At 36.4% G+C, this 12,144-nt stretch overlaps 2 protein-coding genes across 3 annotated transcripts; one reads left to right on the top strand and one right to left on the bottom strand.

The window, feature by feature from the left end:
- Positions 1–2,178: 2,178 nt before the first annotated feature.
- On the top strand, positions 2,179–4,754 carry LOC140774201 (syntaxin-132-like). The gene is made up of 13 exons (XM_073117097.1): positions 2,179–2,193; positions 2,738–2,845; positions 2,925–2,981; positions 3,088–3,136; positions 3,231–3,319; positions 3,447–3,520; positions 3,681–3,723; positions 3,840–3,900; positions 3,991–4,016; positions 4,112–4,189; positions 4,264–4,344; positions 4,444–4,509; positions 4,587–4,754. Exons 1-13 carry the CDS (start codon positions 2,179–2,181, stop codon positions 4,752–4,754), a joined length of 915 nt encoding a protein of 304 aa, XP_072973198.1.
- Positions 4,755–5,042: 288 nt separating this feature from the next.
- On the bottom strand, positions 5,043–9,069 carry LOC140776094 (uncharacterized). 2 transcript variants are annotated; one of them, XM_073119673.1, is made up of 11 exons: positions 8,850–9,069; positions 8,624–8,704; positions 7,966–8,061; positions 7,802–7,877; positions 7,626–7,724; positions 7,412–7,500; positions 7,213–7,317; positions 6,551–6,688; positions 5,983–6,088; positions 5,630–5,838; positions 5,043–5,504 (listed from the first exon to the last, which is right to left on the bottom strand). In XM_073119673.1, exons 1-11 carry the CDS (start codon positions 8,916–8,918, stop codon positions 5,436–5,438), a joined length of 1,137 nt encoding a protein of 378 aa, XP_072975774.1. In that variant the 5' UTR covers positions 8,919–9,069; the 3' UTR covers positions 5,043–5,435. The 2 variants fall into 2 exon arrangements, with proteins under 2 accessions (XP_072975774.1, XP_072975781.1); XM_073119680.1 differs by having other exon boundaries at positions 7,626–7,718; positions 8,850–9,068.
- Positions 9,070–12,144: the final 3,075 nt, after the last annotated feature.

Below are 12,144 nucleotides of genomic sequence, written 5' to 3'. Positions count from 1 at the left end.
ATATGTGAAACAATAGGTTGCTCATTTATCAAATTTTACGGTTAGATAGTCCAAACATAAAAATAATAATATGAACATATTGAATATTAAGGAATTTCACCTTTCTTTAATGGCAGCGGCAATTAAATTATGAAATTCCTAACTAAATTAGGAATGTTGTCATTAAAGTATGAAATATGTTAAATAATAATCACTTTTATGTTCAATCTCGACATTAAAATAAGTTACCAAGGTAATTTTGCTGTATATATTAAATATAATTACGACTATAAATATAATATATTAACTCACACTAATAAATCTTTCTCTTTCATCGTTCTAAACATATGTATAATTTGACAGAATAATGGTGGCACATATACATCTCTACAATATTATTATCTTTAAATATATAAATAAATATATCATGATTATCTAAAAATAGCTACTTTAAATCAACTTTAAACTCGTCACATTATTTTAGAGAACTTTAACTTTACGATTATAATGAAATAAAATTATCATATTAGGATAAGATAGGTTTTCCATTCTTACCAATATAATGAGTGAACAAACGAATGCATGACAAGATAATAAAGACAAATTACCAAATTGAAATAACTAAAAGACGAAGAAGAAGAAGAAGAAGAAATGAAGAAGCCCTTTTTTCTAACGTACAATGTCTAATCATATTATTTTTACGTAAAAAGAATTGCTTTGTCTATCTGTGCCATTTAATAGGACACGATTACAGTAAGGGGGAAAGTTGAAAGAAAAGGAGGATTTAAGCTAAAGCGCAAAAGAAAACTATAATCAGGTTTGACTTTAAAAAATTAAGTGTATTCTTCATGCACATCTTCCTTTTTTCTTTCCTCAAGCCGTCGTTCTTCTTCTTCTTCTTCTTTCCTTGATGTTTCTTTTTTTCCTCTCTTTCCGACTACAGCAAGACAGAGAATTCCCTCCCTCAATTAGTCATTGCATGCTCAGGAAATGAGGTGTAGCATTCATGTGATGGTGGGTGGGCAAATGACATGGACAACATATGCATGCCCCATGGGCATGGATGTCTGCCTTGGTTGCACTCCTCTCAAATCAACCCTCAACAATTCCTACTGTTTGGATGAGCCGATGACATGGCAAAGGGTGATGAACATGATGCAGACTCCATGCATTCCATTCCCATGGACCTTTATTTACTTGAGAATAGTGCCAGGATCCAGCATGGATGCTGAGAATACAAACCCCCTCCATTCTTGGAATGCCAAATGGCATCCAATTCCTCCATGGGATAGTAGCAAATTTAATATACTCTCAATTCATAGGCTAAAGCTTCACTGTTTCTTCTGTGTTTGATTAGGTCACCCCACTCCCCCAGTGGGGAGAGATGTTGAAATGGAGAGTAGCTCCCATGACCACACAAGCTAAGCTATGGCAACAGAGAAAAAAAGAGACCTTTGGGTTTTTAAATTTTAGAATTATTTTGGAATAATAATAATAATAACACCATATTTTTATTATCATTGTCGCCTGCAATTCACTTTTAATCTCAAAAATATCAAAATCAAAATATAGAATTCGGATGGCAGATATTCATATAATAAAATGAAAACTTATTTCTCACATATTTGTTAACTTAGGTGGGTAAATTTGATTCAAGGAACCAATTTGGAAAAAGTGAGTGCAAGCATAACAATGGCCACCTCTAATGGACGTATTCATGCCGTAGCCAAGTGGAAGCAAGATAAGATTGTCATGCTTCACTTGTGGTGGATAGCAGCTCAAAAGCTACCTCAAGAATATATATATATATATATATATATATATATATATATGAATGTAGGGCACAATTTATAATTGTAATACATATTAGAGTGCCCATGATACTTATTGACTACAGAAAAGGAGAAAGAAGAAGGTATAGAAATAATGCTTGGAAAATGATAAGAGGAGCCCCAACAAATTAGGCCCAGCCCAAAAGGATCGAATGGGCCTGATTGCTGGGCCGTGAGAAAATTACATTTCACAACCTGCTTTTTCTTGAATTTACAATTCAGACCATAAATTTTTTTAGGATTTATGTTATGAGCCATGTAAATGTAATACTCTGAAAAGGCAGGCGGTGAATTGTAATTTTGTCGATTGGACTTTGACCCGATATAGGAAAGGTTGACTGCTTGAGTGCAGATTACCATATTGGACATGGCAAGCGTGAAGGTTTGCGGTCCTCTGCGTGGGTACTTATGTAATTTCGGTTGCAAAAAAAAGTTTCCCACTTTATCCGGTGTAAATTAGAGGAGGGAGTAAAACGAACGTTAATCTTGGAAAGTCTCTACTGACCGTTGAGACCGTTGAGACCGTTATTTTTGGCGGGGAGTGCCACATCAATTCCCCTGCCATAGCTTGAAAAAAAAATTAACAGAAAATCATCTCAAAAAAAAAAAAAAAAAAACCTTTTGCCTATTTTTTTGTTTCCAGTCCTTGCAGGGGCGAACGCCCCAAATTTCTTCGAATCTTTCAGCGTATCGACACCAAATTCTTCATCAAGATGAACAATCTTCTCACGGTATCTCTGGATTCTTTGCTCCTTTCGATTTTTTTTAATCTTTTTTGCCAATTTTTCTGTGTTGATTTTTGACGGTGAATTGCAATCTTGGCGATAAGAGGAAAATGTATCATCTCCAAGTGACAATAAGATTTTGATTTTGATGATTCAAATGCAAGAATCTTCCGTCGTTATTAGCTATAATGCGGTTTGCAGGAATCGTTCGAGAGAATCATCGGTCGTTATCCGGGAGAGGGAGACGTCGAAACTGGAAGGTTTTCACCGGATGCAAGGGATATGGGAATGGAACAATTCTTTAAACAGGTCTGGTGCTCATCCATTTGCACTTATTCTGAACTGCATATTGGAACCATTTATATCAACTCAAAAATTATACTTTCAGGTGGGAGAAATAGATAAGCAGATTGAGAAAATCACCAATCAATTGCATAAGCTTCAGGTACTACTTTCATACAATGCTCATCTTACCTATTGTTCTCCTCTTTTAATCAGCGGCGGTAAAGTTTAATCTGCTCTTCATTCATTGATCCTTTAAATTGATTTAGGCTGCAAATGAGGAGTCTCAGCATGTGACAAAGGCATCAGCTATGAAAGGTGGAGACCTTCACATTGCATCTCCTTGTTGTTCTTATCATGAAATTATCATGCTGTCATTAATTACATAAGTTCGCGTTATTCCTTGTTTCAGAAATCAAAGGAAGAATGGAGAAGGATGTTGAGGAGGTTTCCAAAATTGCTCTAAAGATCAAAAAATGTCTAGAACAACTTGACAAGGATGTAAGCTCCTCCAGATTGCTGTATATTGCTTTAGATATCAATATCACCTCCATCTTGTAACGCCTTCCTGATTGTTTTCCTGAAAGGATTCTGATTTCTCTCCCTCTAATTTATTCACTTACTGCAGAATATAGACAACAGAAGAAGACCTGGATGCGAAAATGGGACGGGGATCGATCGCTCGAGAATGTCAATGACTGTGTAAGTAAGTTACTAATGCTTATGTAAAATTTTCATGTTTCTATAGATTATATTTTACATTATGATCATCTCAAAAGGTTCTGCTCACACTTATCAGCTCTTCTTACAGACCCAAGTAAACTGACATACACTTTTTCGCTATTTCTTTGTCATTTTGCAGAGCTCTGAAAAAGAAACTCAAAGAACGTCTGTCAGAATTTCAGGTACATAGACTAACTGATTAATTTCGTAAACCAAAATTGTATGTGGGATCTATGGGCATAAAGATTATGCTTTTTTTTTTTAAACTTATTTTTTCCTTTTGATCTCATTCTTTCAGACTCTAAGGCAGAATATTCAGGATGAATACCGCGAGGTTATCGAGAGAAGGGTTTTCACAGGTAATCACGCAGTCTTGTTAGTATTCCAACACTAGAAGTCTTTAGTATATCCAGTTAATGAACTTCTTTTTCTTAACCCATCTTTTGCAGTAACTGGAACACGACCTGATGAGGAGGTAAGATATAACCATCAAAACATTTAATTTCTTTGACTTCACTTCATACTTCAACATCGAAATTGTCAACTTTTGTCATGAAAATTATCAAGCAGATGATCGATCAGTTGATGGAGACAGGAAATAGCGAGCAGATCTTCGCTAAGGCAATACATGGTTACGGTCGAGGACAGGTACTTGAATCAGTAGAAATCTTGGACAAGGATTTCACGCCAGAATTTATGACTTACTGCTCTAATCTTTCCAGATTGTGGACACAGCGGAGGAGATTCAAGAACGACGAGATGCTGTCTTTGAGTTGGAGAAGAAACTCTACGATTTGCAGCAGGTGCTTAAACTGTCTGCTTTGAAATTTATGAATGAAATTAAACTCTCTTCTCAAAGTTCTACATTGGTTCTCATGAAATTCTATAATTATCTATCTCAGATGTTCTTGGATATGGCTGTCTTAGTCGATGCACAAGGAGATATTTTGGATGACATTGAAGCTCAGGTTAAAGCTAAAGATGAAAATTGAAGTGCTCAATTGTTTCTTCCTGTTTTTTCATTCTAACATGTACTCTCTCATAGGTCTCTAGCTCAGTTGATCACATCCAGAAGGTAACTGAGACCCTCAGAAAAGCTAAGAAAATACAGAGGAACTCAAGGAAATGGATGTGCATTGCCATTATAATCCTCCTTGTTATCCTAGCTGCCGCACTAATTACAGTTCTCAAGGAGGCCAAAATATCTTTGTAGGACTGAGATGCATACAGCATCTAGATTTTCTGGTTTCAGCACATCTTTAAGTATAATTCAAGCAGAATTTGAGATCTGCTGTTGTTTTTCTCTTGCAAGACTGGAAATGTGTTTCAAACCAGAAATATTGAAAATATGATACTGTAATGATGCTACGAAACTGTAATCTGCTTTGCATTTTAATGTTCAAATTTACTGTGAAATTTTCTTGAACTGGAAGGATGAATAGAACTACTTACCCTTCAGGAAGGTTAGGAAGGCTTGTTATGCAATCAGACTACTAATCCATGAGCAGAACTACCACACAATTTTTATTGCAACCATTGGAAGATAATGTCAAGAAATATTTTTGCAATGACCACCAAACAAATTTCAGATACATTCATGTTCACAACTAGTACTTCGCAGTTTCGAACTTATTTGCAAGTTTAAAATTTTCTATCCTTCCTCCAGGATAGCCAGTATAAAAAAAAAAAAATCCAGTTGTACATACAGAGAGGACTGATCCACAGAGCAGCAAACTCATTGGTGCATTGAGTAAGACATAAATGTGGAGGAACTGCGACTTGGTGTAATAACTTGTTGCTACGGACCAACAGAGAGCATGACTACAGGAAATCTCATGACATAGTTCAAAATCTTTCTCTATTTGCTTTTAAGACTCGGTTCTTTTTTCTGAAATCAATCTAGCTTGACATTCGAATAGAGAAGAGTGTCTCTTGTAAGTGGCATGTTGACAAGTAAGAAGACCTGCGCGATCAAAATATACATCAGCGACCCAGATAATAGCGATGGGCATGCACAAATATCTCTAGGTTGAAATTTAATTTATAATGTAACTAATTTTATTGAAAGCCATGAGTAATGGTCCTCACCCCAATGAGAGTTGAGACAAGAAGGATAATTCCTGTAATCCAGGCCAAACTCCGTCTGACCAATAGCACCTCTAGAGTGTGGATTGGAAAACCAGCTTGGGTTCCTTCTTCTAAGAACCGCGAAACCCGAGTTGGAAATGTCACATCAATCATGCCTCCAGAGTGTGGAGTAGGCTCCTTCTTGGATATTACAACTCCAACAATTTTCCCTAACATAGTAAAAGAGATCATCAATGCAATAAGCATAAGCAATAAAGCATCACAAAAAACAGAATCCAGTATGAAGATCACTAGAAGAAAAAGATATTCTAGAAGCTAGATCTGACACGACAAGGTTAAAAATAAGCACTGACCTTCATGTGAGTTGTATAATAGATCTAATGACTTGGTAAGTGCTGTCTGGAAAACTTCCATTGCCTGCTGGACAATGTCCCCTGGACCATATTCCTCTTGCAGAATCTAGATCAGATCAATCAGATTAGTACCACATGGAAAAAAAGAATGATAGCAGGATAATTAGCCTTTACTTGTTGCAAACAAAAGAATACGTTAATGATAGAAGATGCATCATGTTTATATTATGCAAGATGTACAGTTGAAATACAGATTCCACAAATGCCTCCATCAGGTTTAACTAACATGTAATGCACGAAGACAGCTCGTGCACAAAACTGTAAGTCTGTAACACATGCAACTTATATATTTGTATCACTAAGCAAAATAGCATTCTGTATAAAAGAAGTATGACAGATGGAACTTCAGCTTTCTAATAGCTTTGCTGTCAAATTTTCGTCAATCGACGTTAAAATGAAGAATTGTAGCAGTCAAAGAAAACAAATCTATGCACGAGGTCTCATCACAACAAAAAGTAAAATGCCAATTTAACTTCCAATTAATGGTGTTCAAGAAAAATGGTATTACCTTGATGCCTGTGAAATGACCTATAATCAACTCTGCAGGGCTCACAATGCTTCCAGCAAAATCTTCATGAACTTCTACTCCTCTTTTAACACTTTTAAACAAGGAGATAAGACCAGATGCAAATTGTAATTGTGCCTCCTGTTACCCATATAAATTCTTAATGTCAGTTATCAGAAATTGACAAATGGAGATGTTGACATTTCAGTGATGCAAGTAACAATCTACTATTGCACAACCAGTGCACGTGCCAACTGATCCAATTGACCACATGATAATCGCAGCCTTAAGAATATTTTGTTCTAGGTACCCTCACAAAATAAATTGTCAGGACAAGAAGGGTAAACTTAGTTTACGTGATTTCAGTACATTAGAAAATGCAATGCTAGCACAAGAGTTGCATGGCAAGACTCTCCGCCGAGAAAACAATTAGTCCATTCTGGTCCATAATTATGGCATTTAGAACCAACTAAGTTTTATTTCAGAATATTCCATGGTGAATAGAATAGTAAGGTTTGGCAGATCCATGATTCCTTTAGTCAACAAAGTGTTACAATACACATATAGACAGACACACATGTACAATCATTTTCATGTATGTATGTATGTAATGGGTGTGTATGTGCAGACACAACATATAGGGAGAGAGGCAGAGAAGGATGAACCTTTTCAACATGCAAATTAAGAGCTTTGCCACTGGCCAAGGGAAGGGTCAACATCCCATCCAGTGACTCTAGACTCCCAACATATGATCCACCTAACCAGTCTGCCTGCAATCAAGCTCATCAGAATTCAGGTTAGTTATATGGGACACCAATATGCCCAACAAATTACAAACTTATCATGATAAAACAATGAGCTTACAATATTGGCAAGTTCCTTATCAAGACAAGCGGCATTACATTCAGCAGCTACAGATTCATCTAGGTGAACAACAGAAACCTCGTCCTCACCTGCAAATGAAAAACAAAAGTTGTTGTATATCAACTTATTATCAAAGATAAATTAAAAAGAAAACAAAACAGATTATAACATATGGTGCTTGTACCCCAGAAGCATCAGAGTAGATATCACCTACCTGGAAGTTCTAATGCTGCTTTACTTGGACCGAGAACCCTGCTCTTGAATATGCTGCCAGTCAATTTTGAGTTGTCCATAGATAGCAATGGATCTGCACCTAAGAAAGAATTATAAGCCATAAAAATATGAAGAACCAAGGTAACTTGCTATGAATCACTCTGAAATTGAGCATACCATCAATTCCATTAACTTCTAGCAGAAAAACAGCATGGGGCTTATCAAAAGGATTTGCAAGAAGAACCTCATTTAACTGTTATTCACATGACACCAAACCATCAGATAAAAGTAATGAATCTAATGATATGACTACTTAAGCAAAGATTTGGGATAGCAAACACCTTCGATGAAGAATCTGCTGCAAGAGAAGAAGGTGGTGCAAAACCAAGTAAGACTGATGCCGCTGCAGCAACTTCATCTAACAGCATCGAACTGGTCTGGAACAAAACAAGAAGTTTTCCAATCAATCCCTCAATGTATGTTGTTGAATGAAAAGGAAGATTTGCATCTTACTGGTGCCATAATGAGAGTGAATCAAAAAGTCTCAATGGATTCTAGTTTGTAGATGGTAACAAAGGGAACAAGAAAAGACTTCGGCAGAAAGCCAAAAACAAGAAATGCACTTTTTACAGAACCCAAGGATGTAGGAAAAATATCAAATGAACAACCATATTTCTTAAAACATTGGTCAAGATTGTGATTTAAGATTTCCAAATACGAAACACGCTGCTGCTTGCTTATTAATTAACAGTGCCCCAATATTTGCAGGCATATTATCTAAAACATTAAAATTCCATTCTAAAATCCACCATACTGACAAGTTTAGTACTTAGAAGCTCTAATGTCTAGTCGTGTAAAGGGCTTCAACTAAAATGAGTAGATTAAATCAACAGATCCAGCGAACCACTAAAATTTATGGAAAAAAAAACACATATTTCTCGATCCAGCGTGCAAACAAAACGAAATTCGAGCTAATGGAAACAACAATCCAGCATTTACCTCTGCACCATCCGGATTCTGATCCCGGATATAATTATTAGAAGATCCATCGATAAACACAACAGAACGGCTGCTCTCGGCCTGCACGAAGAAGAAATCACATTAGATTTCGCAAAGACAAGACAAGATCTAATAACAACTCCACGAATCCTATTGGTGGGGGAAAAAACAGTAAACCAACCAAAGAATCAATTTTGATTGCGAGACAAAGAGAGACGGAACAAACCCTAGCTTTCAAGCAGATGAACGAAACCAACAGCAGTAAAAGGAACTGCAACGGGGAGCGAGCGACCATGGCGGAGGAGCTCGGGGGAAGCAGCGATCTTTAGGTTTCCGTGGGATTCTAGGCTTTTCCTGGATCGGAATTATGGGTGGACGAAAGGTCTCTAGGGCTACGAGAAGAAAGCCATCTAGGAAAGAGGTCGAAGACGACGTTAAATTACGATATATTTTTTCTTTACCTTTTTTTTTTTTTTTGGTCCAAGGGCTTTGCATGAATTATAATTATCCACGAGGACCGTGACAGAAAACGTGCGTCCCTGATTGGAGATAAATATCTAAACAAAACAACCTGACGATCTTGCGGTAAAGATGAGTTGGGGAAAGAATCGGACGGCTTTTGATCAATGTCCGCATGCGACTTGTTTGCGGAGCTGACATTTGTACGATTCGGATCCTATGCATACACACAGGACCGTAATCCAGTTTAGATCCGGATCCGATATGCCAAGAAAGGAGAAGATCCAGATCCAGCACTGGATTGATAAAAAAGAACATAGTTCAGTAGAGAGTCAGTCATTTGTTGTTTAGTACTAATTATAATGTTATAAAGTAATTGCAATATATATGATAATAATATTCATTTCATCACCTAGCAATGATCCAAAGCAAAAGCATTTACCCATATCATTGCCTCAAAAGTAGCACTAAATTCATGATCCTCACTGCCCATCTCTTTCTGCAAAAGCCTCTTGATCTTGAGATGCTTATTTGACCAGTTTGGTTTTGGATTCTTATAACCTACTAAAAAGTCTAATGCACACTCATTGCCATCACAAGAAATCCACTCTCCCACTCATCTTCTCTTATGTATTCTGAGAATTTATGTATCATATCAAATCTGCTACATTTACTTAGATGTGACTTCACATTCCATATTAAAGAATGAGCCCTCTATGATTCCCTTGAGAAAGCCAAAAGCTTCGGGCTCATTGTTTTCTATCCAAGATATAATGTGGCTTGCAGAGTTGCAGGTCTACTGAAGCAGTCATAGGTCAATCAATGCCAAGGTGATCTACTGATCAGTTGATCCATATCAAACAAAATGCCATCTTTCTTGCTATTAGTGTTGTTAATTAAAGATAATATTTCTAACAATGTTTTTTGTAATCCATAGTGTGTCTCTTTACCCTTGCATGAGATTTGGCAGAGGCCAAGGTGAGGATGCTTCTTTTGCATCCCAATTTGGAGACAACATCTGGAGTCTGACAGATATGTGATATAGAAGCTCTTGGAATAGGATTCCTTGCTTTTGTGTATTAGGGGAAAAAGATTGCTTACTATCATCTTTTGCTTGTAGGGTTCCCTTCCCCCCACAACTCCAAAGCCCATAAAGTCACTGACAATTAATCTATCAAGTTTTCAATCTTGATCTCCCTTAACCTTCCTAAACTTGCCATAATTTTCTCCTAAATAAAGTATACCATCATTTATGATCATGGCTCTGAAAAGTTGATATCATTCAACCCTTCCACATTTAATGGAAGATGCATTTAATGAGCCTTAACAACCCATCCATATTCAAAAAAGTTGATAGAGAAGGGTAATCATGTAACTTTCTCTATCCCTGTTAAAATGTCTCCTTGTCATGCTTTTTCTAGACTCACAGTCCAAAGTTTTGGCCCTCTACATCTCCTCATCTATTATGTACTCATATGCTCCTCAAGTTAATGTTTTCTTGGTTCAAGTGGTTCATGGGCATTGAAGCTTGCATGGCTAGAGATCAATGGCAATGGAGATGTAAACCTAATGCACTGGTGTTTGGTGTTCTTCTTTGCCTCGTCTTATTACTCCCATTGGCTCATCCAGAAGACCAGCAAAGGATGTCTACAACAACAACAACTACAACTACTACTCCTCCTTCCACATCTCAATCCATGGAGTTGCATCCAAAGAGCTCCAACTTTAGTTCTCAGTTCAATACAAGCAAGCATGAAGTCCCCAGTGGCCCAAATCCAGTCTCAAATAGGTAGTAGTTTTTATTGTTCTAGCATGATCAACAACATTCTGGAACAATTTTTTTTTGGGGGAGGGGTCACTTTTGATTTGTTGGTGTAGTGGTCATCACCACTTTGTCACTCAAAATGTAAATATAGAATGTCAGCTTCTATTTATTTTTTATTTTTCTTTTCAGTAAAAGAGAGCCTCTGAAGAAGGCATTTATGTGGAAGAATGAAGTGGTGTTGTTCTTATTGCCATCTTAAAGGAATAGTTAATTTTGAGCATTTGGAACTTGGAACTGTCTGAATCATCCACCTGCAGCTATGTATGTTCATAGAATATTCAGATCTTTATCATATAAATTGCAATCCATCCAACTTCCTCTTCTTCCTTTTGAGTGAAGGCATGTGAAAACTAAGCTCTTACTTAGATCTCTCTGAGGTCTTCAGCTTTGGAAGTTTAGAAGAAAAAAAGTATCAGAAGTGTTTCAGTTTGCCATGATATTACTTGAATCATAAACTAAATGTGCCCCAGAAAAAGGTCAGTTTAAGGGCCCTAGTCTCAGAGAGGACTAACATGGTGATGCTTATCTACTTGGGAGATAGGATCCAAGGCTTGTCACAAGTTTTCTGTAGCTATGACATGAAAATTTAGCCAGGAAGTGAGTTGTGATTCATAAAGAAAGTTTAGAATTTTCTTGAAAACTATGATGAAGCATCCATGTGTTCATAGGGTAATTAAATCTTGGTAGCTGTACCATTTTTTTATTCCTATTAAACAGTCAGTAAAATAGAACTTTCTCATTAGAAAACAAGATACTGGTGCATTCAAGATTTTTTATTTTATAATCATTCAAGATTTCAAGCTCAGCTTTGTAAATACTTCAGTGGTAGAAGGTAATTGATTTAGAAAATATTGAAAATATATTGTTCACAATAAAGGTCTACTTCTCTTATTTAGAGTTTTTTTTATTAAATTAGTCATATTTTATTTATGCTCTTCAAACTTATTATCAAAATTGATCTATTTTACTTTTGTATATAAAAAGTAAGAAAATTAATTTAATAGTAGATTCTTACAAATAAAATACTTAAATATTCAGCGTTTTAGTGTTAAATAAAAATGCCGAACTAATCAAAAGGCTAATTCCACAAGGGTAGTTTGGTTTGGTCAATCACTCCTCTTATTGGCATAAATTAGCAGCCAATCGTGATCCGCCAAGTACGGCAGTGGAAGATCTAGCAATAGGTTGGAGAAGAAAAATAAAGGAAAAAGGGAGCAACAAACTTTAAACCAAAGGA

Source organism: Typha angustifolia, chromosome 2, assembly GCF_048772165.1.
Source record: "Typha angustifolia cultivar Huaian chromosome 2, ASM4877216v1, whole genome shotgun sequence".
Taxonomy (NCBI): domain Eukaryota; kingdom Viridiplantae; phylum Streptophyta; class Magnoliopsida; order Poales; family Typhaceae; genus Typha; species Typha angustifolia.
The sequence above is the reverse complement of the archived record's forward strand: the minus strand, read 5'-3'. Positions and strand labels throughout refer to the sequence as shown.